This window comes from Cydia amplana, chromosome 3, assembly GCF_948474715.1.
Source record: "Cydia amplana chromosome 3, ilCydAmpl1.1, whole genome shotgun sequence".
NCBI classification, from domain to species: Eukaryota; Metazoa; Arthropoda; class Insecta; order Lepidoptera; family Tortricidae; genus Cydia; species Cydia amplana.
In genome coordinates, this window is record NC_086071.1 from 4,672,954 (window position 1) to 4,692,442 (window position 19,489).

A 19,489-nucleotide genomic window follows, 5' to 3' on the forward strand; every position below is an offset into this window, starting at 1 on the left:
ACGTACCGGGCGCTGCACGGGGTGTGACGTCACGTTGCCGGACACGGTCCACATGGTGACGTTCGACACCGCGCGGCGGGCGCGGTCTGCTCCTGTATGTAACGTACCGGGCGCTGCACGGGGTGTGACGTCACGTTGCCGGACACAGTCCACATGGTGACGTTGTAGAGCCGGCCGGGCACGAGGCGCGCGAACTCGACGCGCGCGGCGGGCGCGGTCTGCTCCTGTATGTAACGTACCGGGCGCTGCACGGGGTGTGACGTCACGTTGCCGGACACGGTCCACATGGTGACGTTGTAGAGCCGGCCGGGCACGAGGCGCGCGAACTCGACGCGCGCGGCGGGCGCGGTCTGCTCCTGTATGTAACGTACCGGGCGCTGCACGGGGTGTGACGTCACGTTGCCGGACACGGTCCACATGGTGACGTTGTAGAGCCGGCCGGGCACGAGGCGCGCGAACTCGACGCGCGCGGTCTGCTCCTGTATGTAACGTACCGGGCGCTGCACGGGGTGTGACGTCACGTTGCCGGACACGGTCCACATGGTGACGTTGTAGAGCCGGCCGGGCACGAGGCGCGCGAACTCGACGCGCGCGGTCTGCTCCTGTATGTAACGTACCGGGCGCTGCACGGGGTGTGACGTCACGTTGCCGGACACGGTCCACATGGTGACGTTGTAGAGCCGGCCGGGCACGAGGCGCGCGAACTCGACGCGCGCGGTCTGCTCCTGTATGTAACGTACCGGGCGCTGCACGGGGTGTGACGTCACGTTGCCGGACACGGTCCACATGGTGACGTTGTAGAGCCGGCCGGGCACGAGGCGCGCGAACTCGACGCGCGCGGCGGGCGCGGTCTGCTCCTGTATGTAACGTACCGGGCGCTGCACGGGGTGTGACGTCACGTTCCCGGACACGGTCCACATGGTGACGTTGTAGAGCCGGCCGGGCACGAGGCGCGCGAACTCGACGCGCGCGGCGGGCGCGGTCTGCTCCTGTATGTAACGTACCGGGCGCTGCACGGGGTGTGACGTTGCCGGACACGGTCCACATGGTGACGTTGTAGAGCCGGCCGGGCACGAGGCGCGCGAACTCGACGCGCGCGGCGGGCGCGGTCTGCTCCTGTATGTAACGTACCGGGCGCTGCACGGGGTGTGACGTCACGTTGCCGGACACGGTCCACATGGTGACGTTGTAGAGCCGGCCGGGCACGAGGCGCGCGAACTCGACGCGCGCGGCGGGCGCGGTGGCGGAGCGCGTCTGCTCCTGCGCCTCGCCGGGCCCGCCCTCCAGCCGGAACCGGTACGAGTCGAAGCGGGAAGCCGTCGCCGGCGTCAGTGTGTATAAAACCTGTGCAAAAATAACTGTGAACAAATTTGTGAGCACAAATCATAAGTTAACTTTAAACTAAACCACTAAAATCAAACCACTCAGGTGTTTAGCTGATAAGTCACATCAGCTTCTTTTACGAACTTTCAAAAAGTTTAGCCACGAAGTATATAAATGACATCCCGGTCAAATTAAGTACAAAAAATCTTCTTTTTACACGACTGCCCCAAAAAAAGAGTGTATTGTTTTCAGGGTTCATGTTTGTATGTGGGTATGTAAGTTTCTTTGTTACACCGTAACAGCTAAGTGCCTGAACCGATTTAGGTGTTTGAGATATTGTAGTATACCGACTCGTGTATGTCAGCCTTTACGGCTGTCTGTCTCGCCCTTGCCCTCCAACCAAGATGGCGTCTAGTTTTGTAAGACAATAACGAAGGAATACAGCATTAATTAATTGTGTAACCTGCGTTTTATTTCAAGATACCACAGTGGCGACGAGATAGACGAACCAACAATAAATCACAGTTTTAATTAATAACGAAGTGTATTTACCAAGTGAAAAGTCACAATTGCAATATAGACGCCGTGAAATCGATCTGCTTTTGTCTCTGTGTAATGGCGGCCTCTTGAGGAAAATGCAAAATCTTGAGAACGCGTGCCACAATAATATTTGTTTAAAAGCGAAGAAGTTAACTTTAAATTAAATGTCGGACACCGAGCACAGTGATTCTACGGACAACAGTGATAAGAGTGTTGTAAACATAACATTTGACAAAATCGGATGGATTTACAAATTGTCAAAAATTGAATTACAAGAATACTTGAATAAGTTAAATATCACATTCAACGAAAACCAAACCGTCGACGAATTGCGGCAAATATTGGTGAAGTATTGCAAAGAAAAACAAAATAAGAAAGTGAGCAAACCTAAGATGTCACACGCACACATAACCCATTTAAATCTACAACCCTTTGATGGCACTAAATGGGAATGTTTTGAACAACAATTAGAATGCTATATTACCTTGAATGACGTGCCAGAAGAGAAAAAAGTGCCTCTCTTGTTAACAAAGATAACACCGCAGGTTTTCGAAATTTTGTCATCACTGTGTAACACAAAAAAACCTGCAAGTCTCTCTTATTCCGAGCTCACTACGATCTTGAAAAACAAATACGTACCAAAAAAGTCCATTGTTTTGGAACGCGCGACGTTCCGAAGTCGGAATCAGCTTCCAAATGAAAAAATAGAGGATTATATTACAGAACTTCGGAAGCTGGCTGGCAAATGTCAATTCAAGGACTCCGAGGATCAATTAAAAGAAAAGTTCATTGACGGTGTGCACTCCAAACTCATTAAATTTGAATTACTAAAGGCGGATACAAATCAGACATTAGAGGATTATATCACTTTGGCTAGAACTGTAGAAGCGGCATTAAAAGAAACAGGGCAAAAGGCAGAAGTGGAAGCCAATGTTTACTATCAGCAAACTAACAGAAATAAATCATTTCAAGGAAGACCAGCAAGAGGGAAGCCAAACATGAATAAAGGTACTAGGTGTTTTTGCTGCGGTGGTGATAATCATCTGCGTTCAGAGTGTACGCTGCGCCAAAAATATTGTTCGGAATGTGGTCAACAAGGACACATTTTTAAGGTCTGTCCCAAGAAGAAAAGTTTCAAAATTAACTCTATACAGAAAGAGGAACCCGAGGATGCATCAGAAAACAAAAAAATAGATGAGTACCAAATGTACTATGTAAATGTAAGTAAAGTGCCTCCTCATATGTTAAGTCTTAATGTTGAGGGTTGTATGGTGGAATTTCAGCTCGATACAGGGTCTGATGTTACTGTTATTCCATTGAAACAAAAACAGATGCTATTTCCTGATAAGGACATAAAAAAATGTAATGTTTTATTTAAAAATTTTGATCAAAAAATATCACAACCGTTAGGAATATTGGATAGCTTGACAGTAACATTGAATAATGTAACTAAACAATTAAATAGTTTTGTAACTGAGAACACACCATGTATTATTGGAAGAGACTGGTTACAGGAGTTAGGATTATGGCCGCCCAAATTTGTAATGTCAAATGAAGCAAATGTAGTAAATAAAAAATTTAATAATGTTTCAGAAGCCAGAGCTGCAATAAAGGAAAGGTTCGCAGAAGTATTTAGTGAAGGATGGGGAAATTTTAAAGGTGAAACCATCAGCCTCAAATTGAAAAAGGATGCCAAACCAAAAAGCCTGCCGGTACGCCGAGTTCCATTTGCACTTCAAGACAAGGTAAAAGCTGAAATTTCTAGACTTATTAAAAATGGTAGAATTGAACCCGTGGAAACCAGCCAGTGGGGTACACCTGTGGTTCCAATTTTAAAGGGAGATGGCTCGGTAAGGTTATGTGGAGACTACAAATTAACAGTCAACCCACACTTAGAGGTGGATCACTTTCCATTGCCTCATGTAGAAGAAATATTTAATTCCCTTAATAATGGAAAATACTTCTGCGAGCTGGACCTGAAAGAGGCATATCATCAGGCACCATTAGACGAAGCCTCAAAAGATTGTACAGTTATTGTTACTGAAGTGGGCACATACAGGTATAATTACCTTCCTTATGGTGTGAGCACAGGACCAGGCTCATTTCAGCGGCTCATGAGTAAAAAATTATCAGATATTCCAAATACTGCTGTATTTATAGATAATATTTATATTAGTGGTAAAGATCTTCAGGATACAGTAGACACTTTATCCAAGGTTTTAGAGAGGCTACAACAAAGTGAATTTAAGTTAAAGATACAAAAGTGTAAATTTTTTGAAAATAGCATTGATGTGTTTGGTTTTACAATTGACAGTAATGGTATACGGGTAAATAAAGATAATATAAAACCATTGCTGCAGGCTACACCACCCATAAATGTAACAATGTTGAGGTCATTTTTAGGCAAAGTTAACTATTATTCTCGTTTCTTAAAAGATATGGCAAGCATATTGACACCATTATATGAATGTACCAAAGAAAATAAATTCAACTGGACGCACCAATGTGATAATGCCTTTGTTATGATAAAAAATAAGCTGGCTAACATGGAAAATCTAACTCATTACGACCCAAACTTACCTTTAATTTTAAGTTGTGACGCATCAGACACAGGCTTGGCTGCAGTAATTTCAAACAGAGACAGGAACGGAGTAGTTAAACCAATTGCTTATGCAAGTAGAAAACTTAACGAGACAGAGATTAAATATTCTACTATAGACAAGGAAGCTATGGCCGTAGTGTTTGGTGTGACAAAATTCTATAATTATACATATGGTAGGAGTTTTGAGTTGGAAACTGATAGTGCAGCTTTAGTACGCATTTTTGGCCCAACTAAAGCCATTCCTAAAATGGCAGCAAAAAGGTTGCAACATTATGCAATTTTTTTGTCAGCATTCAACTACAAAATTCGACACATTAAAACTGATAAGAATCCAGCAGATTTTTTATCACGCACCCCTATGCTAATCAATGAAAATACAGATTCTATGCATCCTATCTGTACCGATGCAGAGATAAGTAATATTTATTATATTCAAAATTGTGAAATTGAGAATTTGGACTGGAAATCAATACAAGAGGCAACCAGAAAAGATGTAACATTAGCCAAAATCATTAGATATACCATGGACGGATGGCCTGACTTAGTGACGGAGAAAGAATTGTCAACCTATGGTAATAAGAAAACTGAAATAAGTTTTGACAGAGGTTGCCTTTTCTGGGGTTATAGAATCATCATACCAGAGTCATTAAGACAGGCAATCTTATTAGAACTACATAAAAGTCATTTCGGTACTGTACGTATGAAGCAGCTGGCACGCTCTTACTTCTGGTGGCCAGGCATAGATGCAGAAATAGAAAAAATCACAAATGATTGCCTTACTTGCCTTTCAGTTCGAAATAATCCCACTAAGGGGCACCAGAAATCGTGGCCAGTGGCCCCGTCTGTATGGTACCGCATTCATGCGGATTATTGTGGACCATTTTACAATAAAATGTACTTAGTAGTGGTTGACAGTTACAGTAAGTGGCCAGAAGTTATAGAAATGAACTCGATAACCTCATCTCGTACAATCGAGGTTTTCAATAGTCTTTTTGCACGTCATGGCTACCCTGTCCACTTGGTAACTGACAACGGACCGTCCTTTACATCTTCTGAATTTAAAGATTTCTGTAAGCTGAAAGACATTAAACATACCTTTACTCCCCCATACCACCCTGCGACCAATGGAGCAGCAGAAAGATTTGTGGATATATTCAAAAAACATGTGTTAAAAATTAAAGAAAGCAGAGGAAATACAATTCAATCAGCAATTAATTTATTCCTTTTCGATTACCGAGTAACGCCACATAGTACAACAGGAGTGACGCCTGCTTCGCTCATATACAATAGAGATCTCCGGTCCCGGTTCGCTCTGCTACGACCGCCGCCGGTTATAGAAAGAGCACAACATATGCTAGAAAAGCAGAGGGAACAGGCATCGGGGAGTAGAAACATAGAATTTATGGTGGGAGAAAAGGTAATGGTTAAGGATTATAGGAAAAACAGACAACCTTGGATACAAGGAGTAATAGTGGAGGAATCGATTCCTAACACTACGTATATCATAGACGTGGAGGGGTGTAAATGGAAGCGACATGTTAATCAAATGTTGAATTGTAGCCTTAGTTTATTAGAATAAGATACTCGTAGGACATCCTAGGATGTGCACGTATGTGTGATGCCAAGAGTAAACGTAGAAATAAGTATGTTATGTGAAAAGTTAACTACAATAAATAAAGTCTGTTCTTTTAGCTAGCGAAAGAAGTTGTTAACTAAGTACAGTTCCTTAAGGTTATATTGTTTTAAGAATAAGTTCTAGTTTAAGATAGAGTGTAACATTTCACGGGACTCTTTAAAACTGTTGGGGGAGAGTGTAGTATACCGACTCGTGTATGTCAGCCTTTACGGCTGTCTGTCTCGCCCTTGCCCTCCAACCAAGATGGCGTCTAGTTTTGTAAGACAATAACGAAGGAATACAGCATTAATTAATTGTGTAACCTGCGTTTTATTTCAAGATACCACAGATATCATTGGAATCCTTACGTCATCCCGAGTAACATAGGCTATGTGACGTCATCACAAAACCAATATGGCGGATTATGCACTGCAAATTGTGCAACCGAAACAAAAATAAAACTTATAAACCTATCGAGTTGGGTATTAAAATAAAGGATTTTGAAAGACGATTCTAAAACTGAACACAAAATATGGTTTAAACTATTTATTTGGTAGAACAAGATTTTACAAAATATAAGTATAACGCAGAGATAAATGAATTGTCTAAATCTATTGAATGGGATATTAAAAGAAAGGATTTTTTAAGGCGATCATACGAATATATATAAGTTATATATTTAATTGTATCGTTGGAGAGAAAATACGAAATGTTCTACATCGCGATAATGACATTTCTCTTTGCAGCTATATACGACAACGTCATACGTGGCGCTTACGCTATTTTCAATTGCGAAAGTGTCAAATACGAAAGGAACGGTTTGAACTGCGGTTTGAACGATTGACTAGGTACTTACTCTGAATAAACATATTGTGCTGTTTATTATAAGATTTAACTTGAGACTTTGAATAGAATGTAACAGTTTTCTATGGAAAATGGCTCTTTCGAAAAAAACAAGTAGGGCACGTAAAGCTTTCGATAAGCGTATGAATGAATTGCCGCGTTCTCGCAAAAATAGGCTAGACATCGTGAAAGAAAGCATGTCTAAACATTATTCTCAACTGTCTAACGAACCAAAGCAGAGTATTTCCAAAAAATCTGCCCAAAATAGGTATTCCCTAGTAAGGCGTGAAACAGCCAACCAAAAAGAAGCAAGTTTAGCTACAAATCGCTCACAAATGTCACAAAGACGACAAGAGGAATCCTTGTCTGCGCGTTCTACAAGGCTGACTCAGATGAGCCTACACGCTTCATTAATGCGTGAGCATGAGTCTCCCAAATCTCGTGATAAGCGTTTGGCACAGAAGCGAGAGTATGCTTCAATGATGAGGGAGATAGAGTCTCCTGCTGCTCACGAGGCAAGACTTACTCAGATGCGTGAACACGCATCACTTGTCCGGGAGCTATATAGAGTCTCCCACTGCACGTGACACTAGGTTGACGCAAAGTCGCGAGTACTCGGCGTCAGCACGTGCACAAGAGATACCTTAATTCTTCTCGTGAAGAAAGTCTCTCAGGTATGCGACACTATTACCATGACTGTAGAAGGCAGGTCTTTGATGATGATTTTAATTTTGCACGACAAATTTTGCAAATCCAGGAGCACACGTGCTACTGTTGTGAAACAATATTTTACGAGAAGCAAAGACTGGTAGCTTAAGACAGATGGGCTCTTCCTGCAACTTCCCCAAGTATTTTAATAACGAAAGCCGAAGGCTGAACTCCGCATAGGGTCGACGCTCCGAAGCGTAAGGCAGGTGCGTGCTTCCTGTAAATTCCCCAAGTATTTCCCAAATAATTGCGAAGGCCGAGCTCCGCGTAGGGCCGAAGGCCCGGAGCGTAAGAAAGGTCCACGCTTTTTGCAGTTTCCCCAAGTTTCTTAATTGTAAATACCGAAGGCGGAGCTTCGCGTAGGGCCGAAGGCCCGGAGCGTAAGAGAGATGCATGCTTTCTGCAGCTTCCCCAAGAATCTTAATTGCGAAGGCCGAAGGCCGAGCTTCGCGTAGGGCCGAAGGCCCGGAGCGTAAGAAAGGTGCACGGTTTCTTGCAGCTCGAAGTATCTTAATTGCTTAGGCCGAGGCCGAGCTTCGCGTAGGGCCGAAGGCCCGAAGCGTAAGAAAGGTGCACGCTTTCTGCAGCTTTTCCAAGTTTCTTAATTGCGAAGGCCGAAGGCCGAGCTTCGCGTAGGGCCGAAGGCCCGGAGCGTAAGAAAGGTGCACGGTTTCTTGCAGCTCGAAGTATCTTAATTGCTTAGGCCGAGGCCGAGCTTCGCGTAGGGCCGAAGGCCCGAAGCGTAAGAAAGGTGCACGCTTTCTGCAGCTTTTCCAAGTTTCTTAATTGCGAAGGCCGAAGGCCGACCTTCGCGTACGGCCGAAGGCCCAGAGCGTAAGAAAGGTGCACGCTTTCTGTAGCTTCCCCAAGATTCTTAATTGCAAAGGCCGAAGGCCGAGCTTCGTGTAGGGCCGAAGGCCCGGAACGTAAGAAAGGTGCACGCTTTCTGCAGCTTCCTCAAGTATCTTAATTGCGAAGGCCGAAAGCCAACTAATGGTAAATAATTATGTAGTTGCAGAGATATTAAAGCCATAGCACTTTTCAATACGCCTGGTTTTTGGGTCCGACCTATTTAGGTTTTTAAGCACGTTTTATGCTAGCATATCAAACATCAACATGATGAAAGCTCCTTGAAGCAACTTAAGTGCCTTAAATCATATAAAAAATGTGGTTTGTTTGTATGGTCACTAAAATGTATAAAATAAAATAAATTAATTAAATATTAAAAAACACGACTGCAGTTTAAAAGCGAACTGAAAAGCTAGAAATAATTTTTAGTTAAGTTAGGTACTCAACTTAATGAATGTAAAATAGAATATATAAGTGTTCAGTCAGGGTCGTAAACAGCAAACGGTAAAGTTTAGGCTCATTTAGGATCGTGACTGTACTTGTATATTTTATTTCGATTGCAGTCGGGGACCTTGATATATTGAAATTTTCCCATTCACAGGTCCCCGACTGCATCGAAATAAAATATACAGGTACAGTCACGATCCTAACTGAGCCTAAACTTTTTCGTTTGCTGTTTACGACCCTGACTGAACACTTATATATTCTATTTTACATTCATTAAGTTGAGTACCTAACTTAACTAAAAATTATTTCTAGCTTTTCAGTTCGCTTTTAAACTGCAGTCGTGTTTTTTAATTTTTAATTAATTTATTTTTTTCTAGTGTTTTTTGAAGTGTGTCTTTCTTGTTAACTAGTGTTTTTATTTTAAGAGGTTTTTTTTGTCGGTAGTGACCCTGTCAACGAACCAGGACGTCCCGGGTTCGAATCCCGGTAAGGTGATTTATGTGTATATCAGAAATATTTCTTCCCGAGTTAAATGACACTAGTTAAAAACTGGCGATTCCCCACTCCTGTCGACACTTACAGTTACTGTTACTTATACATCACTTGTCGGAAAATGCTTTTTTCCCACTCTTGTTAGTAGTTTTTATTAGTTTTTAGTTTTGGGTGTCCCAAAAACCAGCGCCGTGTCTCACAGACACTGTTTATGCAGAGCGGCATCCTATTTGGTGTACGTTTCTTTATTTAATTTGCTGTCGTACGTATGTTTTTTACGCCAAATAAATATTTTCTATTTCTATTTCCTTGTATGAATTCGTACTCACTCTAATGGCAGGCAGCGTGTCGTTGCCGACCTCGGCCTCTGGCTCGTTCACGATCGTCATCTCGGACTGTATCAGCGGCCCTGACAACATTTCACACTTCTATATCTAAAATATTTAGAGCTGACACATTGTTGCCTATGCACGATGTATTGATGTGTGTGTGGTCTCTTCTTACCTACTATAGTTCGTTTTTTTAACATTAGAAAGAACTTGAAAGAAGGTAAGCGATCTTGACATGTCTTTTAATTGAAAAACGCTTTTTAAAAATCAGTAACTATTACTTATGAAAGCAGAAGAATATAAATGATCGTATTATATTCATAATTGTTACATATTTGCCGTAACTTATTTTTAAAATGTGTTTTTCAATTAAAAGACACATCAAGATTGTTTACCTTATTTCTAATGCTAAAAAAACGAACTATAGTGCAATATCTACAGGGTGCTGTTGTTATCACTGACCAAACTCTGAGGATTTTCGGGATTAGCCCCACAGTAAAAGTTGTTCAGTATGACCTACACTACATAATTATTCACCCGTCAGAGATTGATCATGATCAGTGATAACAAAAGGGTCTCTATTGCTTCCCAAATAGTTTTAAGTGATAATGTATTGTTTGCCCGCATTTTCATTAGTCATAATTTATTTGGTTCAGAATCGCGTCACTTTACAGAATTGCCATAAAACAAACCTAACTTAACCCATCTATAGGATAACCTGACGAAAATCCTGAAAAGTTAGGGTTAAGCGGGGGGTCAATAAGTAGCCTAAAACTCAACTTTATGGGAAACAACGGGACCCCATAACAAAAACATCCTGTATACAGTGTGTGGCCAAAAATTTAAACGTAGATTCTACTCCTCAAACTAGACAATGTTTGTTCAGCGACTTTTAAAAATAACTTGTGGTTTGTATTTTAAAACACTTTAAAATTTATTCGAACACGCAATGTATTACGAAATTGATTATGCCTGTACGGTGACAAGACTGACGGGCAATGTCAATTAGACGGAATTTAAAGTACATTGAAAATATTATTTAGTTTGTTTGAAAAAGGGACAATTTTAAGACTACATAATTTCAAAAAGTTGTTGAACAAAAGTTTTATTGGTTGAGGAGTAGAATCTGCGTTTTAATTATTCGCCCGTGTTGTAGGCCACACACTGTATAGTTGTCAAGGTGTACTGATGAAAAACAGATGATTTAAAAAAAAAGTTTGATCAAATGAAAACTTGGCAAATCAACACCGAATTATGGTAAACAAAATGTAAAAATGTTTTATTTCCATCCTTGAACGTAGGTTAAGAATATTTTAACTTCGAATCTGTATACATATATCTTTAAATAATACTTTTATTTTTATTATATATCAAAGACATGCCAATAAAATTAATAATCTTACAGACTTTACTGGGTATTGCAAATCCAAAATCCTCCTATGGTGCGTGCGGGAGAATAAAATGTTAGTTGTCATAACTGTCAAATATTGGTTCTTACGTTGCGCCGACTTTATATGTATAGTTTGTATAATTATTATAGTTACTCACGGGTCCTTGTCTCCATAGTGAAGAGATCACTGGTCAGGTTATAAGACACGGCGTGTACCGTCAACGTGTACCCCACGCCCGGCTCCAGTGCGTCGAGCAGGGCTCTAACAGTCTTCACGCCCGGCTCGGCCGTCAAGTTCCGCGCGGCTGGCACCGCGTCGGGGACCTAAAGATTAAGAAAAAAGTCAAACTACCTTTTGAGTGACGTAGCTGTAGTTTACTATGAAATTTCTGTACCGGAGGTTGGCTATCATGGGGGGGGGGGGGCTATACGAACTTTAGACACAACTGCGCGGAATAATGAGCGTTTGCTCTGTTTGAACCATGTCAGGCGTGTCTAACTCCGCGATTTCGTCGCTTTGCTACAGGTATATCCGTTCGGCCCCAATTTTGGGGAAAGCCATAAGCCGCGCGTGGCGCTGTCGCCACCTAGCGGCCATATCTGTGCTGATCGTAACCATAGAGAAATAAAGACAAGAGTGCTCACTCCATACATCAGTTCAGACTACTAATTTCAGTGTCTACATCTAGCATCGAGTAGCGGAACTATCAGTACTGCTACTTGACAATAGATGTAGCACCGACCGGAAAGTCTTATCTCAACAGCATAAGACTTTCCGGTCGGTGCTACATCTATTGTCAAGTAGCAGTACTGATAGTTCCGCTACTCGATGCTAGATGCTAATAGTCTTTTTGGTACTAAAACTGATGTATGGAGTGAGCACTCTATGTATTTTTTTCTCTATGTCGTAACAGACACGTTTTGTTAGAGAGTGAGTCTTCTGTACTTAGTACTATTATTTATTCTGACCATGTACGGAGATTTTTGACCCATGAGTTACGTCTTCGTCCGGATGATCTTTTCCCTTGGATCTTTCCTTGGATAATGAGTTTAAGGAGTTTAAAAATATGTAAGTTGTGCAATGATACGTCCAAATTGTCTAAAGTGTCATTCCATAGAACTTGCTAACTATGTAAACAAAAGTTACTAGTAATTTGACATTCAGTGTCAATTTTAGTATGGCGGTTTGTTTACATAGTTAGCAAGTCCTATTGAATTACTCATATTTCATGGCTGAAATGGCAATTTAAATTTACTATTTCGCGTTTCGAGTGCGCTGTGTTTCGTGCAGGGATCGGATACCGGTATTTTTTGTATGGGAACGGAAACGGTATTTTTTCGTTCTTTGCTAATCACTTCATTTCTAATTGGGCAATCTAATAATACGAAGTCGTAACCTAAAAACACAACTGAGTCCTACATATCGAGTATAAAATAATTCGAAAATTATTGGTTTCGTGTGCCACGTGGGACACGAAACACGTGTCCCCGGGACAGGACACCTACCTCGTCGGGGCGCGGCCACCAGCGGAGCCCGTAGCGCTCCACGCGGCCCGCGGGCACCGGCCACTCCAGCGTCATGTTGCGCGTGTCCACCAGGGCGGCCACGTTCGACACCGGGTTGGGGCCTGAGGGTGATTAACATATTTATCAAAATATATGTCTACAATAATATACATGGGATTACACAAGCGTGCACGCGTATGAGTATTTATATTACTTCAAAAAAGAGATTTTGTTCAACTGTATCCTACTGACTAATTATCACTCTTTTATACATATTTCTACCCTTCAGAGTACGCAGTGTGTCGAGCTGGATCGTGTAACGTTTGTCCGTCATGTCCCTCTGCGTCACACATGAAATAATCATGTACACATCGGTTACAACTCTCACTCACTTTCTCTCTCTTACTCTCTGGACTCACGGCCTCCCTGTCGTATCGTGCGTCACGTCATGTCCCCCGTGTCACACATACTCTCAGTACTCACGGACGGTGTGGACTCGCATAGCGTGTCTGGCTTGTCCTAACGTGCGTCATGTCCCCGTGTCACACATGACTCAGTACTCACGGACCGTGTGATCGGCCTCCCTGTCCCCGCTGTCACTCGCCACTGCCTCGCTCAGCGTGCCTGACTTGTGTAACATGCATCATGTCCCGCTGTCACACATGACTCAGTACTCACGGACCGTGTGGTCGGCCTCCCGCGGCTCGCCGCTGTCCACACTGTCACCCGCCACCGCCTCGCTCAGCGTGCCTGCCTTGTGTAACTTGCATCTGTCACACGTGACTCAGTACACACGGACCGTGTGGTCGGCCTCCCTGTTCCCGCTGTTACTCGCCATCGCCTCGCTCAGCGTGCCTGGCTTGTGTAACATGCGTCATATCCCCTGTCACACATGACTCAGTACTCACGGACGGTGTGGTCGGCCTCCCGCGGCTCGCCGCTGTCCACACTGTCACCCGCCACCGCCTCGCTCAGCGTGTCCAGTTGGATCGTGTAACGTTCGCCGTGTGTCATGTCCACAACCTGCGTCCACATATAAAAACGTCACATAAGCATGAAAAACAAATACATTGCAACAAACTTAACACATAAAAAACGTACACATAACACTATTTTCACAATACAGTCAGCAGCAATAGCTGCTAAGCGGGCGAGGTGCTCAAAATAACCTTGACGCGACTTTATTGTTAAGAGAATAAGAGCGCGTCAAGGTAATTATGAACCTCAGTGAAAGGGCCATCGAGTATATGAAGAGTGCAAACATCAATCTCTAGAATAATTTTTAACTTAAATCCAGCAACTTTAATGCCATACGATAAATAAATAAATAAGGTAATTATGAACACCTCGCCCGCTTAGCAACTTCTGCTGCTGACAGGAAAAATAACACATAAATGAATTATCCTTTTTCGAAGCGATCGACTAGCGCGCGCGACGTATGACTCGTAACGCATGCAGTGAACGCTACGATCAAAAGAAACTTTCTCATCTCTTAGGGCCACTTGCACCATCCCACTAAGCCAAGGTTAAGCGGTTAAACCGTTAACTCAGTGTCAAATTGTACTGGTAACCATGGTAGCTCCAGGGTAAACTCTGCTAACCCAGGGTTAGTGGAATGGTGCAAGTGGCACTTAGACGTTATTTCAGCAACATAAGCCGTAGAGTACCTCGGCTTCGTTGATGTCCGGCTGCAGCGGCGGCAGCTTGGTCCACTTCTGCTCGGAGTGCGTGCGGTACTGCAGCAGGAAGGCGCCGAGCTTGGACCCTGACCCGGGGCCGCGCCAGCGGACCACCACCGAGTTGGACGTGGCTCGCTCCACGCCCATCCACGTCGGAGGCAGAGGACCTGGGATAATCAAACAAACATGAAGTGATACAAAACCCTATCATTTGATAACATAAAAAAAGCCTATTATGGGTATTTTCATTCCCTACTAACCCAAGCGGTAGATCTATGGGGCACAGGAGCTGACCGTGATAAAGCATTCAAAATGCAGAAGCGCGCCATAAGAATAATAACACATAAACCTTACGACCACCCCGCGAAAGACCTGTTCAAGGACTCAAAAATACTTACACTGCCGGGAGTTTACATCTTGAATGCATGTAAGTACGTTCGAGCCAACTTACACAACTTCGACACGACTCACGCACACAGCATGAGCACTCGCAGGCGTAATATTTTATTAATTCCTAGATGTAGACTCGCTAAATCACGGAAGTCTTTCGGTGTCATGGGGGCCAAACTATACAACGCACTACCGCTAGAAATAACGGAAGTACAGTGCGATAGACTGTTTGCAAACAAACTTAAAATATTATTAACAGACCTGGCGTGTTATAATATTGATGAATTCGTCGACAGCGATTGCTGACCCAAAACAAATATTTTAAATGACCTATGTCAAAACTACCAAATAAGTACCAAATTAAATATAAGAATATAATTATGTTAAATATTGAAACGTAAAATGTAATTATCTTTATATACTATAATATTGAAATGTAAATACTTAATTGACATGTAAAACGTAATATTTTATCAATAAAGAAATTAATGAATGAATGAATAAAGTCATGCAACAGACGTATCTCCCGATTATATCTCTACATCTGTAATTGGGAGATATGTTTTATCCTTGCCATGGGGAGCCTTGTGCATCTACACGAGGCTGGAAATATGATCTCTCCCTTGATTAAAAACGAACAGCTGAAAAGTTGTGCAGATTTTGCCCATCTGCCGTGTGTACGTACACGGATGCGATCCTCGCAAGCTTAGGTACCTACTAGGTTTAGGCGTTTTTTGTCATATTAGGCAAAGTCTGCGTCAGTTACGAAGAGTAAGGACTCACGGACGGGCTTGAAGACAGTGTGCCGCTCGCTACGCAGCCCGTGGCTCACGGCCGCCACCGTCACCTCATACACGGCGCCCGGGAACAGGCCGGACAACGTCGCGTTAGTGTCCGTTGTCGTTATCTGCAAGTAAAACTTATATAAGTGAAAGAGGTTAAAGGCGAGTCTTAAACGTGTATTTCGGGTTGTCTTAATCCGCGCCACGGCCGGCCGCAATGCTTCAGGGGGCTTCTAACCAAATGAAAATCGTTAGCAGAATACGTCAGACGAAATTTAAATAATGAATGGAAACGATCAAGTGACTTTTCGTTGCATCTGTCATCCCGATAGATTTTTAATTTTTGATTGATGTTTGTCGACGTACGGTTGTTATCTTGGCCCCCAGGTATAATACCTACCTCATACGAATAACTGCGAATTGACGCGAAAAGGCGATACACTGTTATCGCGCGGCGCCGCCTGCTCGGTTTCCACCAAAAAAGTGTAATCAGCGGCAACGGAGACAAATGGCTGAACGGACCGGTGTGAAATGGTGGTACATTTCCACCAAGAAAGAGTTTCAGCTTTTGCCTTCCACTGCCGGCGGACTTGGTGGACTCATTTAACTCGTTTAGTTCTCGTCACTCGCTCTTATTCAGTGGAAGCACGTGTGTGCATTTCACAATTGCGAGCTAACCGGACTCCAAACGTAACACGGGTGCCAAGGTTCGCGTGGTGCCCGCTTCTACTCGTCCATTCTGTTAATGAGTATATAGTAACCATCACAGTGTGGAGTAGTTCCTACAGGGTAAATTTTGGGCACCATCAATGAGGCTTACCGTCTTAAAGGTGTACTCGGGGTCGTCCAGAGCGGCGCCGGGCTCGGGCCGGCGGCGGTGCCGCAGCTCGTAGTGGTCCTGCCGCGAGTTGACGTCAGAGCTCCACGCCAGCGACAGCTGCCGCGCCGCGCCGCCCCAGGTGCGCACCACGGGCGCCAGCGGTCGCGTGGCGGCGCTGTATAAACACAAATATTGAAATTAATAGTCTGGCAAGACCATTTTTATTATTATTATTATTTGTAAAGCAGGCAGGCAGTTGAAACAACTGATAATGCCTGTATCCAGAGTCATCAAACGAGTTTTCAGTGTTGAGTAGAATTTGCATTGTGCTTATCTAATTTATTCTTAAACTCGTTGACACTTTGGGACGATACTACGTCTTCTCGGAGTTTGTTCCAAGATTTGACCACTCTGTTGCTAAATAATCAGTAGAAGAGGCGGCAAATTTGAAGAATCAGCATTGTAATATCCCTCACAATAGTATGATAATATTCAAATCGCATGAGTATACCCGGAGCATCCAACAACTTTTGAACCAACACGTTGTGCAAAACTGCCCACATGTACTACGACGTCGTAGTCTACGAGCTTCGAGGCACATATATTTACATTTCAGTATAGGTAGATATACGATATAATTCGTTTTAATTGATTTATTTCTTTCAACAATAACAACAAGATTCAAATAGATAAGCTTTCCTCAATTACATTTACGAAAATAACATCAATAATCCGCAATTAATCAAAAAACACAAATGTCATACTTAATCTCTGAATTCAATACAAAGCATACTGAATCACTTTGCTGCTGCACTGCTGTCCTACATAAATACAATAACCTTAGACATACATACATCCTGTTTCTGATGCGTTCATCATTGTCTCATTAATAATTGCCCAATCATTCGTTTTTTTATCAGCGATAAACAGAACACCTGTGTTCGATAAGCGATAATAAATTCCGACTTGATTTTGACTTGATAAAGACAATTAAAATTTTGATGTCAATTGCAATTGTAGTCATGTTGTTGTTGGTTGTGTTCGGGGCGCTAGTGGCGTTTGTCAGCGGGCAGACCACGCAGGTCAGCCAATGTAAGTACTTATTAACAGCTACACTCTTAATCTAACCGTCGTTGGACCTTAAGCGTGTTTAATATTTATTACAGCGCACGGCAAACAAACTGCCTCAGAGTTTGAGGAAAAATTAAACTGCGTCACAAGTATTGATTAACCCTTTAACGGTCCAGATAAAAAAAATACACGATAAAAATACAAAAAGATGATGTTAGAGACTGTGCGGAAAGAGAAGAGTTGGGATTCTACGACTCTTCTCTTTCTGCACAGACTATAGGATGGTCATTTGTGGCGTATATTTGATATTTTTGATATTTGATATTTATTGAAAACAAATTTTACAGCATTACAGCTAACACCAATGCACTGTAAAATTAAGTAGTAAAATTAAGTAAGTAATAATAAAGCGATTAATAAGCTACCTATTGCATGTTTGATTCGCAAAAACGTAAAAAAATCTTTAAAAAGTTTACGACTTTGGTCGGCAAACAAGTCGCAGTCAGGTGCAAAAGATAAAAGATTATTAAGGGGACGGTATATGACGTTTTCGATTTAGAGCTCACTTTGTGCAATCAATTTGTTCAAGAAATGTTTAATAACTGCATTAAATTATACGTAAATTTGTTCACGAAGAAGCCGTGTACCGGCTCTTCACGGCATAATATTTTTTATTTGCTGTAATTCTCTACAAATCGACACTAAAAGTATCCAAAAATCAAAATATGGAGTTCCGTTTGAGCAACACGCATTACAGTTTTGTCTTTGACAGTAATTGAGTTGTTGTGTGATTTTGAAGGCTAGATAACTAAACTAGCAAATTATTATCTACTTATATTTTTACTCACAAATACAACACAGAAATTCAATCCCAAATGTAAACTTTCGTACAATTTCCATACATTGACGACATCACTCAAAATTCTTCTTCGAGTCAGATGGCCGCTGGCCTTGGATCGAAGCAGACGCGTACGTCGCCGTAGCTCGTTTTTGACATTATTTAGACATTTCATCATATACGCATACGAAAATGTATACCAGTAGATAAATTGTATTTCAAAAAATAGGGTAAATAAATTTATTTAAAATTTGATTTGTTGTTATTTACAGGTCGTAACGATCGAAAACAGCAGTAAACTATCCTAAAACAATACGATTACAATTGAATTTAAGTAACTTGTTCCTTCAAAACCCGCTTAAAATGAAAAAAGTTTAAAGACTCGTTTTACTGATTGGGATTGATTTTCATTATGCTGGTATCAATTTTGCATCATTAAAAAAAAGTATATGACTTCTGTACGTCAATGACATTTGATGTCAATTGTAATCTTGTATTTACGTTAGAGAATATTATATATTCATTTAAATATTACTTACCTATTAATACGAAGCGTAATTCGTTTAATACCTGAAAGTCTTAGTGTCTACACCTACTTTGTTGCCGTTCGTTCCGTCTATATGTGTGCGATTACGTGTTTTTCTCAATAATCAAGAAACAAGCCATAATCTTCAAGAATAAAATAACAGCAAGACCAGCATTTAGTACTAACTAGTTTTTGCGGATTTGGAGACAAGAGATGAAGCTTACAGTCTAATACCGCTGCGGTCTGGTTATTGTTATGTGTATATATCGAGTATTATATAAATTTACTATAAAATAACAATGTTTTATTTCAATGACATTATGTGCGTAGGTATGTATGTTTCGGTGATTATAAGAATTTTGTCCACACAATAATTGTGCAAAGCAGAGACTGCATCATGCTTTCTTTACGGTATAAGCGGTATGGTACCGTTATTATTTATCAATACCGGTTCGTTTTAAAGGTAAAACTATACCGGTTGAAATACAAAGTACGGTACCGGTATAAAATTACAGCAGGGACAACCATTTTTATAGGTGTACAGTCAGCTGCAGAGAAAAGGTACGACCAGATAGATAATTGTATGCAGGGGTGGTACCTTTTCTCTGCAGCTAGCTGTACCTAAACCATCATTGACCGAGCGTTGGCGAAGGTCTCCGTTTCAACTTGGGCAAAAATGCTTTCGTATGTCCGAATTCTTCTCCTTTGCATATCACATTTCTCAACTGATTCTCGTGAA

The 19,489-nt window shown here is 42.0% G+C and overlaps 1 protein-coding gene across 1 annotated transcript in view; it reads right to left on the reverse strand.

The window, feature by feature from the left end:
- Positions 1–19,489, reverse strand: part of LOC134662648 (tyrosine-protein phosphatase 10D-like) — a 63,745-nt gene that overhangs the window by 28,990 nt on the left and 15,266 nt on the right. The window contains exons 5-14 of the mRNA XM_063518921.1: positions 16,316–16,490; positions 15,497–15,620; positions 14,312–14,490; positions 13,553–13,667; positions 12,645–12,766; positions 11,297–11,462; positions 9,749–9,828; positions 961–1,344; positions 465–878; positions 240–353 (exon numbers count right to left, since the gene is read on the reverse strand). Coding sequence (XP_063374991.1) covers positions 240–353; positions 465–878; positions 961–1,344; positions 9,749–9,828; positions 11,297–11,462; positions 12,645–12,766; positions 13,553–13,667; positions 14,312–14,490; positions 15,497–15,620; positions 16,316–16,490 — 1,873 coding nt within the window. The remainder of the gene's footprint in view (positions 1–239; positions 354–464; positions 879–960; positions 1,345–9,748; positions 9,829–11,296; positions 11,463–12,644; positions 12,767–13,552; positions 13,668–14,311; positions 14,491–15,496; positions 15,621–16,315; positions 16,491–19,489) is intronic.